The sequence below is a fragment of the Eptesicus fuscus genome, chromosome 3, assembly GCF_027574615.1.
Source record: "Eptesicus fuscus isolate TK198812 chromosome 3, DD_ASM_mEF_20220401, whole genome shotgun sequence".
NCBI lineage: Eukaryota > Metazoa > Chordata > Mammalia > Chiroptera > Vespertilionidae > Eptesicus > Eptesicus fuscus.
The window spans coordinates 58,214,258-58,229,601 of NC_072475.1; the positions used below are offsets into that span (position 1 = coordinate 58,214,258).

At 43.3% G+C, this 15,344-nt stretch overlaps 1 protein-coding gene across 2 annotated transcripts in view; it reads right to left on the minus strand.

The window, feature by feature from the left end:
* Nucleotides 1-4,937: 4,937 nt before the first annotated feature.
* The window catches only part of CSTA (cystatin A), a 44,874-nt gene continuing 34,467 nt past the window's right edge, over nt 4,938-15,344 (minus strand). Inside the window, exons 2-4 of one of the 2 annotated variants that reach the window (XM_054711740.1) lie at nt 12,238-12,355; nt 8,452-8,553; nt 4,938-5,156 (exon numbers count right to left, since the gene is read on the minus strand). In XM_054711740.1, the coding sequence (XP_054567715.1) occupies nt 5,028-5,156; nt 8,452-8,553; nt 12,238-12,355 (349 nt within the window). In that variant the 3' untranslated portion in view covers nt 4,938-5,027. The remainder of the gene's footprint in view (nt 5,157-8,451; nt 8,554-12,237; nt 12,356-15,344) is intronic. The other variant, XM_008146665.3, reaches the window with a different exon arrangement.

Below are 15,344 nucleotides of genomic sequence, written 5' to 3' on the forward strand. Positions count from 1 at the left end.
GTGAAGGAAGGCCCATTCTTGCGTGAATCTTTGTGCATCGGGCCTCTAGTTGAAGAATAAAGAAGTAAAAAAGTGCTCGCTCCGAAACCGGTTTGGCTCAGTAGATAGAGCGTCGGCCTGTGGACTCAAGGGTCCCAGGTTCGATTCCAGTCAAGGGCATGTACCTTGGTTGCGGGCACATCCCCAGTGGGGGGTGTGCAAGAGGCAGCTGATTGATGTTTCTCATCGATGTTTCTAACTCTCTATCCCTCTCTCTTCCTCTCTGTAAAAAATCAATAAAAATATATATTTAAAAAAAAGTGCTTGCTCCTTATAGGGGGAGAATTTTCCAAAGAAGCCTAAACTACCCCAGAGCACTATGTAGGGGAGGAAACCCAAAATGTTAGTAAGAGGTTTAAGCGAAGAGCTCCCAGCTTCTAAATGCAGTGGCCAGCCAGGTGAGGGCCACCCTGTGAAAGGGGAAAGGATTGGTCTAGAGGAATTTGTGGGTCTCCTGGAGCATTAGGATGGGACAGCAAATCCACTGGCACTTAAAGATAACTGCTGTAGACTGACTGATTTTCTTTTCCTATTTCATTTTTTAAAACAAATAAGCAAAATCTGCCTCCTAATTAAAATTCCTCAGTGGCTTCCCACTGCCTTGAAGATTAGCATCAATTTCTTTAAATGGCTTGCAAAGTCCTTGGTGCTGTGGTTCCTGCTTACCCCCAATTCACAGCTCTCTGCCTACACTCTGCTCTGCACCAATAGGGCATCACTCAGCTCCCAGAAAAGACCCATTCTCCCCTCTGAACTGCACATGCCCTCTCTTCCCTGTCCTACTTCATGTCTCAACTGTCACTTCTTTCAGCAAGCCTTTCCTGACCTCCCAAATAGGGGTTAGGTGTCCCTTTTAAATGCTCCCAAGAGCAGCACCTCTTCCATGATCTTCACCTTGCTTCTCCGTGGCTGCTTTCCTCTCCCTTGCCAACTTTTGAGGTCTGGCACTGTGGTTCTCAGTGCCTGGCCTGGATAAGCCTGAAATACTGCTAGTTCTCTTTCTTCTATCCATTTTCCCCTTCCTGACCAAAGAGAAGCCTGGTTTTGTCTGGAGTGGTAGTGTGCCCGGCTTCCTTTGCAGCTCCAGATAGCAGTGAGGCAGTTTTGGCTCATGAGAGATGAGCAGAAGACTGCTGGAGCATTTCTGAGAAACTTACTTTCCTGATAAATACATTGTCCTTTCCTCCTTTCTACATGGGGTATGGTTAGGGTGGCTAGAAGTGACAAGGATGGGGACTACTTGCCTGTGTGGTGACAAACTTGAAGATAACACATTAAGGATGCTGAACAGAAAAGGGACTGGATCTTTTTTTGTATTTATTTTAAAATATTGTTATTGATTTCATAGAGGAAGGGAGAGGGAGAGAGAGATAGAAACATCAATGATGAGAGCGAACCATTGATTGGCTGCCTCCTGCACGCCCCTACTGGGGATTGTGCCTGCAACCTGAGCATGTGCCCTGACTGGGAATCCAACCGACCTCCTGGTTCATAGGTCGATGCTCAACCACTGAGCCACGCCAGCTGGGCTGTTTTACTTTTTTGTTGAGGTTTGGGCCTGGCCAGTTCTCTGAAGTCACCTCCTGCTATAAAATGCTGGATTTCCAAATTCCTGGAATGAGTCAACCTTGGTTGCTAAGTTAAGGTGCTCAAGAGGAGCTGTTTCAGCATGCACAGGGTAAATGAAGGATGTCAGGATTTCGAATGAACATGTTTGCTGTTTGTAAACGTGTGCTTCTAAAGTGCCAGGGGATCTTGGAAAGGTGGCTGGTCCTCCTGACATCTTGTTCACACGCAAAACTTCTTTAACCAGAGGACAAAACAGAAAATGCAGCCTTGCCCCTGATTATAGCAGCATCATTTGGTAATGTGCAGAAATGCAAATTCCTGGGGGCCCTTCAGACCTGCTGGGAAGAACTGGGGGTGGGGCTCTGCACTCCGAGTTTTTAAAGCTCCAGGCCTCTGGGCAGCGTGGGAAGGCGGAAAGGTGGCTCCGGGCCAGAGCAAAGGCATGCCGTCAGCCAGGGGAAGGAAGGCCCATTCTTGCATGAATCTTCATGCATCGGGCCTCTAGTTGAAAAATAAAGAAGTAAAAAAGTGCTTGCTCCTTATAGGGGGAGAATTTTCCAAAGAAGCCTAAACTACCCCAGAGTTTTCTGATGCGCCCTTTCTGGAAAAGTTGGAGGACTGCTGTTCTAGAATCACTGTTTTCCACATGTGGGATGTCCCTAAATGTTGATTTGCAGCCAGGGCTAGCAGGCTAGACATACTTTTTAAAAAATATATATTTCTTTATTGATTTCAGAGAGGAAGGAAGAGGGAGAGAGAGATAGAAACATCAATGATGAGAGAGAATCATCAATTGGCTGCCTCCTGCACCCCCCTCCCCCCACTGGGGATCAAGCCCGCAACCTAGGCATGTGCCCTTGGCAGGATTCGAACCTGGGACCCTTCAGTCCACAGGCTGACGTTCTATCCACTGAGCAAAACCGACTAGAGCTGGCTAGGCATACTTTAATTTAATATATCACTTTCAAATATTAGTGCCTTCCTGGGTACCCTCCATTAGAAAGCAGGAGATATGAGGATGCACCCCATGAAACAGAGAAAGAAAGGACAATTCTGGTGGGGTGGGGCAGGGCTTGGGTACAAGGGGACAGAGGAGGAAGGAGAAGAAGAGGGACCAGGAAGCTGTTGGACCTCACAATCCATCTGTTTGGAAACATCTTGCTGTTTCGGAGCCCAGGAGACTGGATCCTAAACGGCATTGTGGGTTGTCTTTCCAGCCCCAGGCTGTGTCTCCAAACTTGTTAATAAGTGAGGGAAGAGGTTTTTATCTGTTCATTCAGGGGTGTAATAGGAGTGGTTAACCTATTTGGTTAAGTCTCTATATTTAAAATTCTGTTAAATACAACCCCATAGGTGATGCACTGTTCAAATATTTATTCAATGAATGAAGAGTATACTGTTACTAATAACTTGTTTTCTCAGTGCTTACTACAAATTAGGCATCATTGTAAGTACTTTATATGAGACTAATGGCCCAGTGGACGAATTCGTGCACATTGAAAGGAAATTAATTAGAAGAAATATTTTAATATCGCCATTTGCCATTTTTCTATAATAGAAGTGTCAGAGATGAAATAAAATTAGTAAAATGTGTATGAAGCCCCTCCCCCTGGCCAGGCTGGCCGGACCCCACCCATGCATGAATTCATGCACCGGGCTTCCAATATATATATATATATATATACTGAGTGGCCAAATTATTATGCATTCAGAGATCAGTGTAATCTGGCCACTCAGTGTATATGAAACCAGTGGCCTGGTGCACTAAATTCGTGCATGGGGAAGGGTGTCCCTCAGCCAAGCCTGCACCCTCTCCAATCTCAGACCCTTTGGGGGCAGTCAGACATCCCTCTCACATTCTGGGACCGCTGGCTCCACTCGCCTGCCTGCCTGCCTGATTGCCAATAACCACTTCTGCCTGCCAGCCTGATCACCTCCTAACCACTCCCTTGCCGGCCTGATTGACACCTAACTGCTCCTCTGCCAGCCTGATTGCCCCCAACTACCTTCCCCTGCTGGCCTGATCACTCCCAAGGCTTTTATTAGTATAGATATGACCCTTCACAGAAAATTTCACTAACCCTGCTTTACAATAAGGGCTTAACGATTGAATCATTGGGGCCAGACACCAAGATTTCCTTTCTTTGAATAGTGGAGGGAATAATTATCTTGTCTTTAAGTTGCTCTGAACATCAAATGAGATAAGGACTTAGAAAAGTATAAAAGCACCGTATAAAGACAACTGTCTTTTTCATGCACTGAAAAGACAATAAAGTGGTAAAATGAAAAACACTTTTTATTCTCCCCTTCCTTCCTTTACAGCTTTTAAACTTTGAAATTTATAAAAATTTCACTCCAATTTTCATTTCTTTACATTCAATATTATTTTGTATTGGTTTCAGGTTTTATATTAGTTACAGAATAGTGGTTAGACAATCATATACTTTACAAAGTGTTCCCCGATATTTCCAATACCCACCTGGCATCATACCGTCATTACAACACTGTTGACTATATTCCCTATTTAAGTGACAATGGGTTTACAGGTTCCTTTCAGTCTTTCCTTTGTGTTGCTCGTCCTTCCTTTTCTTCCTCACTTCTTCCCTCATTTTCTTTATATAGTATCTCAATTGGCCATCAAAGCTCAGTGAAGGCACTGGGACACGCTTAATCCATTTTACAGACCAGGAAACTGAGGCCAATTCCAGTTGGCTGTGGAAATGGACTCAGCACGCAGGGAGCCCTCAGAGCTGTGCTCTCTGCCCTTCCTAAGGGGCAGCCACGGGGCAAACAGAACAAACCTCCCCGTGAGGCTTCTGAGCCTCCTTCTCAAGCACCTCTTCATTGTGGATGCTCCACATTCTTTCCTCCCCCCCACCCCTCCATTCTTTACTGCCCCCCATTCTGGGGAGCAGGTGGCACTCACCGTGCAGGCGCACTCCGCTGTGGGGTGGGGCGGGACCTGGGGGCGGGGTGGGGTGGGAAATGGGGTGGGACGGGGCAGGCATGTGCTTGCTTTTGGGCCAAGGCAGGAGTCAAGGCCTCCCAAGTGCTCAGGCCGCAGCAAGGCCGGGTTAGTGCAGGGAGCTCCCTCCAACAGCCGAACAGCCCAGCCGCAGTGGGGTACCCGGCAGTGCGGCGCCCCTCCACTAAGGTGGCGCCGCCCCTCAACCCCTGCCTCAGGGCTGTGGGTCTGCGCCCCTCCACCCGGACATCAATTTGTATGGAATTTTTGCTCTAATGCAATAACATTGATTTTGAGAAAGAAAAGGTAATTACTATTTAATGCAATAGACAAATAGTTGAAAGGATTAACTATTTTAAATTTATTTAAAAAGGAAGGTTTCTTTATTGATAGTTGCATTTATTAGCAATTCCATCATTAATGGAAGGAATCCAATCGCTTTTTGAACGTTCTGCTAAAAGCCCGTCAGCTCATCGTCCTTGCTTTTGTCTGTCTGGTAACCAGTGAGTTTCAAAGACTGCTGTTGTTGAGGAAGAGGTTTGAATATTTTTATGTGAATGTAACTATCATCACCTACCCGCACCTGAAAGATAAAAAAGGGGGGAAAAGGAGGTTTATTTGCATGGATCTATGACAAGTGAGAATCTATAGACCTCTGAAGACCTCGCTGCAGTGGCTTTTCTGGAACAGCATTCTTAGACACGCCTTCTTAGACCCCTGGTGTGCATAAGCCTGTCACCTTACTTTATGAGAGAACGGGCAGGTTAAAGGCATGGCAAGAGGCATAGGCCCTAAGGTGTGTTTTATTTCATATTTGACTATAATCTGGGCATTTCATTTTCAAAGATGCACAGAACAAAAAAACAAGCGACAAACTTTTTGGTGATTCTGACTCCCAAATTGGGACACTTTATTTGCCACATGATTTAAGAAGGGAGAAGAAACATAGAATTGTCCTTGGCATATACTATTAGAGGCAATAGTTAAACATCAGACTCCCTGGGTTATGTTTTTTTAAAAAAAATTGATTTCAGAGAGGAAGGGAGAGATAGAAACATCAATGATAAGAGATAATCATTGATTGGCTGCCTCCTGTATGTCCCCTACTGGGGATCAAGCGTGCAACCCAGGCATGTGCCCTTGACTGGAATTGAACAGTCTGCAGGCTGATGCACTATCCACTGAGCCAAACCGGCTAGGGCTGGGTTCTGCTTTTATAGTTATTGTTAGTTACTTCACTTTCCCAGGGTTCAATTGTCTCATCAGTAACACAAGAAAAATAATCATAAACTTATCCAATATATTTGTTGAGAGGATTAGATGAGATAATACAAGCCCAGCTCTTATAACAGTGCCTGGTACATTCTACATGCTCAGTAAATTTTTGGTTCATTTATTCCACACAAAACCCTGCAAAGGTAGGTTTTTATCTGCTTTGTGCAGATAAGGGAATGAAGGCTCAGAGAAGATGAGCAGCTGCAATCACCCAGGTTTTGATTAGTAGAACAAGTTATGCAAGGGTTCAAACCCAGGACCAACGCTCACAATAATTCCATCTTATCACCCACCTTTTTTTTTTTTTTATAGAAAATGAATTTAATAAAATATAACAATTATTGTAACATTTAGAAAAGGTGATTAAATTAAAACTCTACTTCAAACATCTTACTGAATGATAAAATTTTACAATCCCCATTAAACTGGCATTCATATAAGAATATCAGAAATCACTGGCACTATTGAACTTGGTAGCTGAGTCTCTGTCCAATATAATAGGCAAAATAATAAGTATGGGGGGGATAAGGGCACATATGTAATACCTTAATCAATAAAGAAAATAAAAAAATAAAAAATAGTAAGTATAAACCACCTGCCTCTGGATGGGTACTTGAGAAAGAACAGAGAAGGTCACATCACCAGCAAGACCTTAAATCAAGAGAGTGGCTCAGAGCAAAGGGATTAACAGCTAGACTGACAGGAAGTCTGAGGAAATTGGGGTCAGTGGCTATAATCCAATAGGAGAAATTTGATAGCAGAAGGAAGGAGGAGGGAGGGAAAAGAGGGTAGGGAAAGAAAAGGGAAGGGAAGAGAAGAGACTGTGGTTAAGACTGGACAGGTGATCTTTTTCTTGTTTTTTTTGGGGGCGGGGGCAGGTGACTTAAGGGAGGAAAATTTCAAGATAGTTTTCTGATGAATTTTTAAAGAAATACATGAGCTAATTAACATGTGGAAGTTATGCACTTAGATTAATTAAAAAGCACTAATGATCCCAATTTGGAGGAAATGTTTCTTATTGAATAAGATCACCTTTTCCTTGGAAAGCATTCTTTCCAGCTATGAAGAAAGCAGGCCCTCATTCATGTGCTCAACCCCCGGGCCTGGCGTATTTCAGGAGCTCAAATTTGGTAGAACTGGGCTAATTCAGTTACATAAACCCAGTACTGTGATTTTCTCATGCTGAGCTGGTTAACACCACTTATGCTATTTCCATTGCTAAAAACATTTTTTAAAAATTTTATATTTTAAGTAGTTGTTTGTTAAAGAGAAGTAAGCCAGACTGTGCCCTGGTCAAATAATTTAGTGAAGATTAAGTAAATACATTTGAATGTCTGTCATTATTTTTCTATTTTTAAAATATATTTTTATTGATTTCAGGGAGGAAGGGAGAAGGGGAGAGAGATAGAAACATCAATGATGAGAGAGAATCATTGATCACCTGCCTCCTGCACGCCCCACTCTGGGGATTGAGCCCACAACCCGGGCACGTGCCCTTGACCAGAATCTAACCCGGGACCCTTCAGTCAGCAGGCTGACGCTCTATCCACTGAGCAAAACTGGCTAGGGCTGTCATTATTTATTAAATCAGAATTACCATCTCCTAAAAACAAACAAACAAACAAACAAACAAAAAGAATTGCCATCTTCTCAATACAAAAGGACAAAAATGGCTCCCAAATAACTATGGTTGACTTGTTGAATTGGTTCCCTCTTAGTAACTACACAAGTTTTTTCTTCACTTGGAACTGGATCAATAAATCATTTATTTCATGATATAGATGTAATTAATAAAAAAATTATATTAATGGTCCAGCTGGCTTGGCTCAGCGGTTGAGTGACCAGGAGGTCACGGTTTGATTCCCGGTCAGAGCACATGTCCAGGTTTCGGACTCAGTCCCCAGTGTGGGGTATGCAGGAGGCAGCCGATCAGTGTTTCTCTCTCATCATTGATGTTTCTATCTCCCTCTCCCTCTCCCTTCCTCTCTGAAATCAATAAAAAAGAAAATATATATTTTAATGTTCCACTGCTTTAAACTAAACCTTCAGTGCCACAAGTTTAATCTATTCATTTAAGTTATTTAAATTAGAGTCTATTTATTTGAGTTGTGAAGATTATTTAAATTATAATAATAAAAATGCAAATAGGGCAAAAGTGCTTTAAATTATTTCCCCAGCTAATGATTCCAGTCGTTCCTTAGTCCCACTTAATTGAGGACACGCAGAACCACAATGCTTTGCGGTGGAGCAAGCTTCAGCAGAGCCCCTGGCCCTGCCAGGCCTTCAGGCTCCCTCTTCACATATGAAGCAGCCATCACCACAGCTAAACAGGACCTGAACTTTTATGAGATCTTTTTCTACACGACTTGTGGAAACTAAGTTAAGAATCAATATAAGAAGGCTTTCTAAATTAACAAGGAAAAGGTATAAATATACCGTCATCTTTTAAATTTGAGAGTTTACTACTTAGGAAGTATGGTAGGTGGGCATCTTGATTTAGGACAAGGAGAAGGACCAGGTTATACGTTAGAGGTGACAGAGAACTTCACATAAAGTGAGAAATACAATGTCTTTTAGTGCCAACACGGATGTTAAACTCTAACCTTGATGTAGTAATTTATTCCAGCAACCACTTGGGTTTTGTATTCTACGGCTTCAAATTCTTCATAAGTCTCATTTGTTTGTTCTTCAAGCTGTGGCTTAACCTTAAGAAAAGAAAGGAAGAAACACATCATCAGAACTATGTTGGGCTCCATTTATGTGATTTACACATCTCGGACCTCAAGTTCCTAAATGATGACAATGAGATCTATGAGCTATTTTCCTATTTTCAAGAAAGGAAGATATATATGGACTAACGAAAAGGTCCAATTTTGTTGTTTTAGGCTGCATGTTCATCAACTCAATGTAGAGATATAGTAATAAGGCAATACGGTAATGTTTTGACTGGCAAAGCTCTAATAGTTATATATGCCTTTGATTAGTAAAAAAAAAAAAAAGGGAGAGCAATAATTATGACTTCATTAAAAAAATCCTGACTCAAAATTGCAAACATAGTATCTCAAGATCCTTAATATAATCACACCTGCAAGTCCCTTTGCCATGTAAGGTAACGTATTTACAAGATTCAGAAATGTGGACGGTCATCATTCTGCCTACCATAGAGGAATATAAGCTTAGATGCCAGAATTCCCGAACCAAGCCTGAGAAGGGAGCAAGAAGGTCTCAAATCCTATATGTAAACGTTTACCAAATTCAAGTTTTCAGTGTAGGTCCTTCATTCCTGCTCTCAGCTGGGCCTCATATACTAGCGTCCACCATGGTCTCTCTGATTCAGTGTCTGCTAACAGTGAAGTTGCAGCCGAGGCCGGGGTGGAGGACAGGAAGTAGCCTGTCTTGTAGGATGGAGGACAGAGAGCGAGGAGTCTAACAGCAGTTATATAGGTCTTTCAGCAATCCTCTTGGCTTTAGCCGCACACCAGCACTCTCCTCTTAGTCAGTGTCTGGTGCTTGAGGTAGTTGGGAGTTCTGCGTGTGAATCTGCTTGCTTCTGGCTCAGACGGTCCCCTCTGTGCCTTAGGCTCTGTCTAGATGGCTCAGTCATTTTCCAATGTTCATCTGTTTTCAACTTCCAAAGTTTTGTCGGTATCTCTAAGGCGGTCCTTGCCTATCTTCTGTTGTCTTTATATTTGTATGATTGTGTCCCTTTCACCTCAATCCTTTCTTATTATTTACAGGGAAATAAATGGGTTGTTTGCTCTGCCTTGCTTACTGGGACCCTGCTTCCCTGCCCTTCCCCAAAGCATTTAATGTGCACACACAGCTCTGGTCAGGCCTCCAGTGCATCTAGGGTTCTCTCGAGGCCATCCAGGCCTTCCCATCAGTTGCTAAATGTTTTGAATACTTTTCTATTGGTGCCTCTGTTTGGCCACCAGAACCATTTTCAAAGATGAAGACATTTGCAAACGAGGCATTATCAGACCACTTTTGAGGGGTAAACAGTTCATGGACTACCTACCACTCATTTCTCCAGTAATCCCGAGATAGATAAAAGAAGCTTCAAATGGAAAAAGAAAGAAGACAAAGAGTGAGAAAAAAAACAGAAATGGGAAGAGGTGGGTGCAGGAGAGAGAGGAGAACAATGGGCAAGAGTGGAGAGAGAAGTTGAGTAAGGAAAGGGGTTACTGTCTGCTGCCCCTGTCCTAACCCTTTTCAGCCAACACTGTGTACCAGTCACATTAGAAAGAGTTGGAAAGGGTTAATCTCTACACAAAACCCAAAATTATCTATTTAAACCTCTTTTACAAAGAACCGGACGTTGTGAGAAGATGACTGCTTAAGGCTGATAAATTACTAATTATAGTTACTTAAAGTTTTCAGTTCCTCACCTGACAACTTAAGTATCTGATTTATCTGTTGCAGCTATCTGTCCTCCTTCTGGTTTCCGGTCTTTTGGTCGTGTTTTTATTACATATCAGAAGTTTTTATTTATATCTGTCATATGTAAATCTGTAACCTCTCTGTTGTATCACTGCAGTCTGCAAGTCCAGAGTTTTCCATGAGAGAGCTGATTTCGATGGTCCTGGTTTGCTTCTGTGAGTGACCTGGCTCCTAGCCGAGTGTGTGCCCCAATTCTAGGTTCCCAGGACACCCGTCCCTCAGAATCCGAGGAGCATTAGTTCCAGGACCCCCTGTAAATGCCCGAATCTGCAGATGCTCAAGTCCCTGATAGAAAACAGCGTGGAGCAGTATTTGCACATAGCCCGTGTTTGCATATAGGTTACCGCGTGCTTCATTCCTGTGTTTTCGGCGTAGAGCTTGGCAAGTGGCAAATCCAAGTTTTGCTTTTTGGAACTTTCTGGGATTATTTTTCCAAAATATTTTTGATCCGTGGTTGGTTGAATTCGCAGATGTGAAGCCTGTGGATACGGAGGAGCTACTCACTTACTACCTGCAGCCTTGCTCCCCTTTCCAGTAAAACAGATTTGTATTGTTCTAGTGTTGGATGCTATGAACCTGGGGTGATGAGATTGAAGCTGAGGAACAGGAAAAGGGGGAGAGTAGGAAGAAGCTGCTCAGTGAAACCTGTTTCATAAAGCAGCTGGGTGCTGAGAGGCCCCCAGAATGAGTGCTAAGAGGTGAATGCCAGCTGGGAGTGATGTTGGGGTGCGGCGGTGGGGGGATCTTATAATCTGATAGAGCACCTGAATTAATCTGTAAAAATCATCATATTAATTTTAAATCCTAGAATACATATACTTATGTGATCAGAGGGTTAAGTTTCTTATATGGGAACAGAGGGTTAAGTTTTTCTAAGTTTCATTTCTTAGGCCAGTGTATCTGCATACTCCCTTTGATCCCGGGCAAAGTGATCGAGGAGGTGACTCAGCTGCAGACAGTGTACAATGTACTCAGCAAGCAAGCAGAACCCTTAAGCATGGTCAGGCCGTCCCCACCAGGAGTCAAGCCATCATCTCATCGTCTGACGACCAAGAACAATAGCTGAATTCTGCGGATCTCCAGGGGCTGCACGTAGCAGCATCTGTTCCCAGTCTCACCCTAGCTCCTTCCCCTTTATAATCCTGTCCCCCGAACTGCTGTAAGTCAGGTTTTGGATGCTTGTAAGCTTCCTGTCTTCTTGGTTGGCTGGCCTCCTCAACAGACGCCTTATATGATTCAACCCTGCCTTCGTGATTGGACACAGCTACAGGTAGCCCGAGCCCGCCCGGGGGTTTCCCGGTAACAGGAGTGGTGGTCAGGAGCTGGTGGAAAACTGACAGACTTTGAGCTGCACACAGTTGGTGTTCACCCGTCTCAGCCCAGCACACGTGGTGGTGACTGAGGCACTGGAAGAAACGGTGTAGGTGTACTGCTTGTGCCCCAGCTAGGGGAAGGATGCTGCCAGCGGGGAGCACCTGGTAAAACACATCTCCCCCAGGGCTGTTCAGCATTTCTTATTGCTGCTGAGCATGAATCTTGGCACCTTGTTAGTTCTCTGGCATCTGAGGCTTCCAGCAACGTTGCACCCAACACCCAGGAGTTTGTTATCGATAATCATTCTGCAGAATCATTTGAATTGTGCATAGTTTAGGAAAGCATGGACGGAAAGGTAATGGTGGCAGCATGGATAGGCCATAGTTTGGGAAGTTTTAGAGAGTAAGGAAGGGGCGTTTGGGTAGCAGTGTGAACAGTAGGGCTGGTGAGAGGTGACTTGTGGGCATTTGTTGTCTATGTTTTGAGGGAAGGCGGAATTTTGGGGCAAGGCACCTGGTGTACAAGAAGTGATGGCATCTGACATAAGAGAGGAGGGCTTAAGACAGGAGGACGAAGTCTGAGATTGGAGGGAGGAATGAGATCAGCAGTGGCTAGGTAAATTGGGGTGTTCTTACACAGTATGACTGCGATCTTCTAAGAGAGGAACCGAGACACCAACTGGAGGGGCCAAGGTGACGGGAGGGGTTGAGGAACTGAGGAGACATAAGGTCCAGCTCCATCTCTGTGGGGTTTCTAGAAAAGAACCAACAGGATATGACAAAGATGGTGTTCGGGCAGCCCCAAGGTTCTGTAGTGGTTGTTTGTTGGCATGAATTCAGAGATTTATAATGGGTGAGTTTTCTGTGTTTTGTTTTGTTTTTAATTTTTTTTATTGATTAAGGTATTACATGTGTCCATATTCCCTCATTGCCGCCCCTCCCCCCCACTCCCATACATGCCCTCAGTTTTCTGTGTTTTTGCATCTTCCTTGAGCAAAGTTTCCTGAACCCGGAGTAGAAGCGGAGGAGGAAGTGGTGGCAGTAGGAGTGGTCTCTAATTGAGGACTGGAATGCCACAGGCTCACCGGGTCATGGGCATCAGGGTGGAGGAGAGGATGGAACCACCCACATAGGTCCAGGCTGGGTGAGTGATCTGGTGGGCCTATGTGTGTTCTGACGTAGGTGGTTGAATGGCATGTTCTCTGGGTGTGGGGCAGTGGGAGAGGTGATTGATGGGAGTCTATAGTCGGAGTAGAACACAAATTTGTGTGTGAGTGAGTGCCATGACATGCTAAGCCCTGGGGTGTGTCCATATGGTATGCAGATGGGGTGTTTATGTGGTGTCCTGGCAGACGAAAATCATGATCAGTGTGTATTTTAGGAATGGTATTCAGTAATCAGGCTTGACTTAGGTGTGTGTGTGTGTGTGTGTGTGTGTGTGTGTGTGTGTGTGTGTGTAGGTGTGGGTGTTTTATGTGTATGTACCCATGCAGGTGTAATAATAGCTCTTATTTCTAAAAATAATTATTGAAATAACATTTCTTTCCTGCCCATAAACATTTTCAGAATTTTTACCCAATGGTTTTAATAAGATAAGATAATGGTGTGGAAGCTGTTGCTAGTAGGGTCATTCATTTGGTCCTTAATTACATATACAGGGTGAGGCAAAAGTAGGTGTACAGTTGTTTGTGTGAAAAACATAATAGTTAGTACATAAATCATAATACAAGAATAAACTCTTTCACCTACTCACAGCTCTAAACCTACTTTTGCCCCACCCTGTATTATGGTTTTTCATAGGTGAGGTATGTATGCTCTTTATTTCCTTGTGTGTATCTTTTATCTCCAATCTATTTTGTAAATTTCCCTGAGGGGAGGACTATTTTTATATCCTCTAAAACCCTTCTCTCCCTATAGGAATTCACACAGTACTGTGTACATAATCAATGTTTTCTGAATGAAGAGACTAGGTTTGTTATTTTGTGACAACTTGTCTCCCAAAATAAGAAAGAGGATAGAAGAAGGGTGTAACCAAGATGCTCAAGTAATATAGAGAATCTTGGAAGAGGAGGTTCCTTTCAGATGTACTCTGGTTCCAAGTACCCTTAAAACTCTTTGGTAATGATTCTGCACTGACCATTCAGTCTCTGTGATCTTCAGAACGAGGACACTCTTTTCTTCTCCCTTCAAAAATGCTCATCTTCTGAACCCCAAGCTCTTGGTTTAATCTTTTTCTGACCTCATCTAACATCCCTCTTTCATTTTGATATCAAATTCCTTGAATATGCAGTTATCATTTATTTTTATTTAATTTTTTGTTTGTTTTGTTAATCCTCACCTGAGGATATTTTTCCATTGACTTTTAGGGAGAGTGGAAGAAAGAGGGAAAGACAGAGAGAAACATCGATGTGAGAGAAACACATAGATTGGTTGCCTCCTGAATGAGCCCTGACCAGGGCCTGGGCCAGGGAGGAGCCTGCAACCAAGGTATGAGGTCTTGACTGGAGTCAAACCAGGGACCCTTTGGTCCGTAGGCTGACGTTCTATCCACTGAGCCAAACTGGCTAGGGCTCATTTATTTTTTGATGCTTTCCCCTTTCTATGAAATGACCTTCCCCCTTTTCCCTCCCTCACCAATGGGGTTCTTCCTTCAGATGGCATTCCACTAAGAAGCTCTCTGGTAAGAACAGGGAAAGCTGATAAGCAGCTCCCTCAAGAACACCTGCATTTTAATGGGTGATTTTTTCAAAATAAAAATACATAAAAAAATCAAAGGAACAAATCTATAAGGTAAATGACTGGGACTCCCTCAAATCATACTAGGTATGTGATTTGCCTGGCCCTGCCGGGGGGACCTAACTAATTCTATTATCTTGGAGGTGTTGATTGTATTTTCTAACTTAAAAGTGGTTATAGTAATATCTGCCTCTTGGGGTTGTTTGTGGGGGAACAAATGATATAATTGGTGTGAAAGTGCTTCCTAAACTATAAAGTGCTTCCGAATGGACTATTCCTCTATCTTCCAACACTTAATCAGAAATCGTTCCCTAAGGCTCCTCTGTGAGAGGGAAGATAAATGATAATTGGGAGTTCAACACCTGAGAAGCTGAACTACCATACAGTAACTATTCACCTGAAAGTAAGGAGGTTTGACAAGCAATCTCTAATGTCGTTCCTAGTCCAAATCCTATGATTATAAAAATAGTACTTAACTGGAGATTGTTTTATATGTTCCAGATATCTTGATTTCCCTAAAGGGATTGGAAACTCCTTGAGGGCAGGAGCCATGTCTTGCAGTTCTTCTGTACCTTCTATAATATAAAATACAGTGCGAATACAGAAGATATATTTAAGAAAAGAATCGTTGATATCCATTTCTCATATTGATTTAAATCTGAGGCCTGCTGCTTGCACAGAGAAGCAGATTGGCCACATGCTATCTCCCCAGGGTACTTCCCTCACCCCATGTACTTCTCCATGCTCCTGCCACTGTAGGTAGAAAAGGCAGGTGGTCAGATATCTGGAGATAGGCTAGCTTCTTCACTAGGTGGTTATTAACATTTTTGAATCTCAGTTTTGTCTTCTGAAAAATGGGCATAATGCCTTTCCTCCCTGCCCCAGAGGTTATAAAGATCAAATGAGGGGTTGAATGGAGGAGAAAGCTTTTAAAACTGCAAAGTACTGCCCTGGCTGTTTTGCTCAGTGGATAGAGCGTTGGCTTGGGGACTGAAGGATCCTGGATT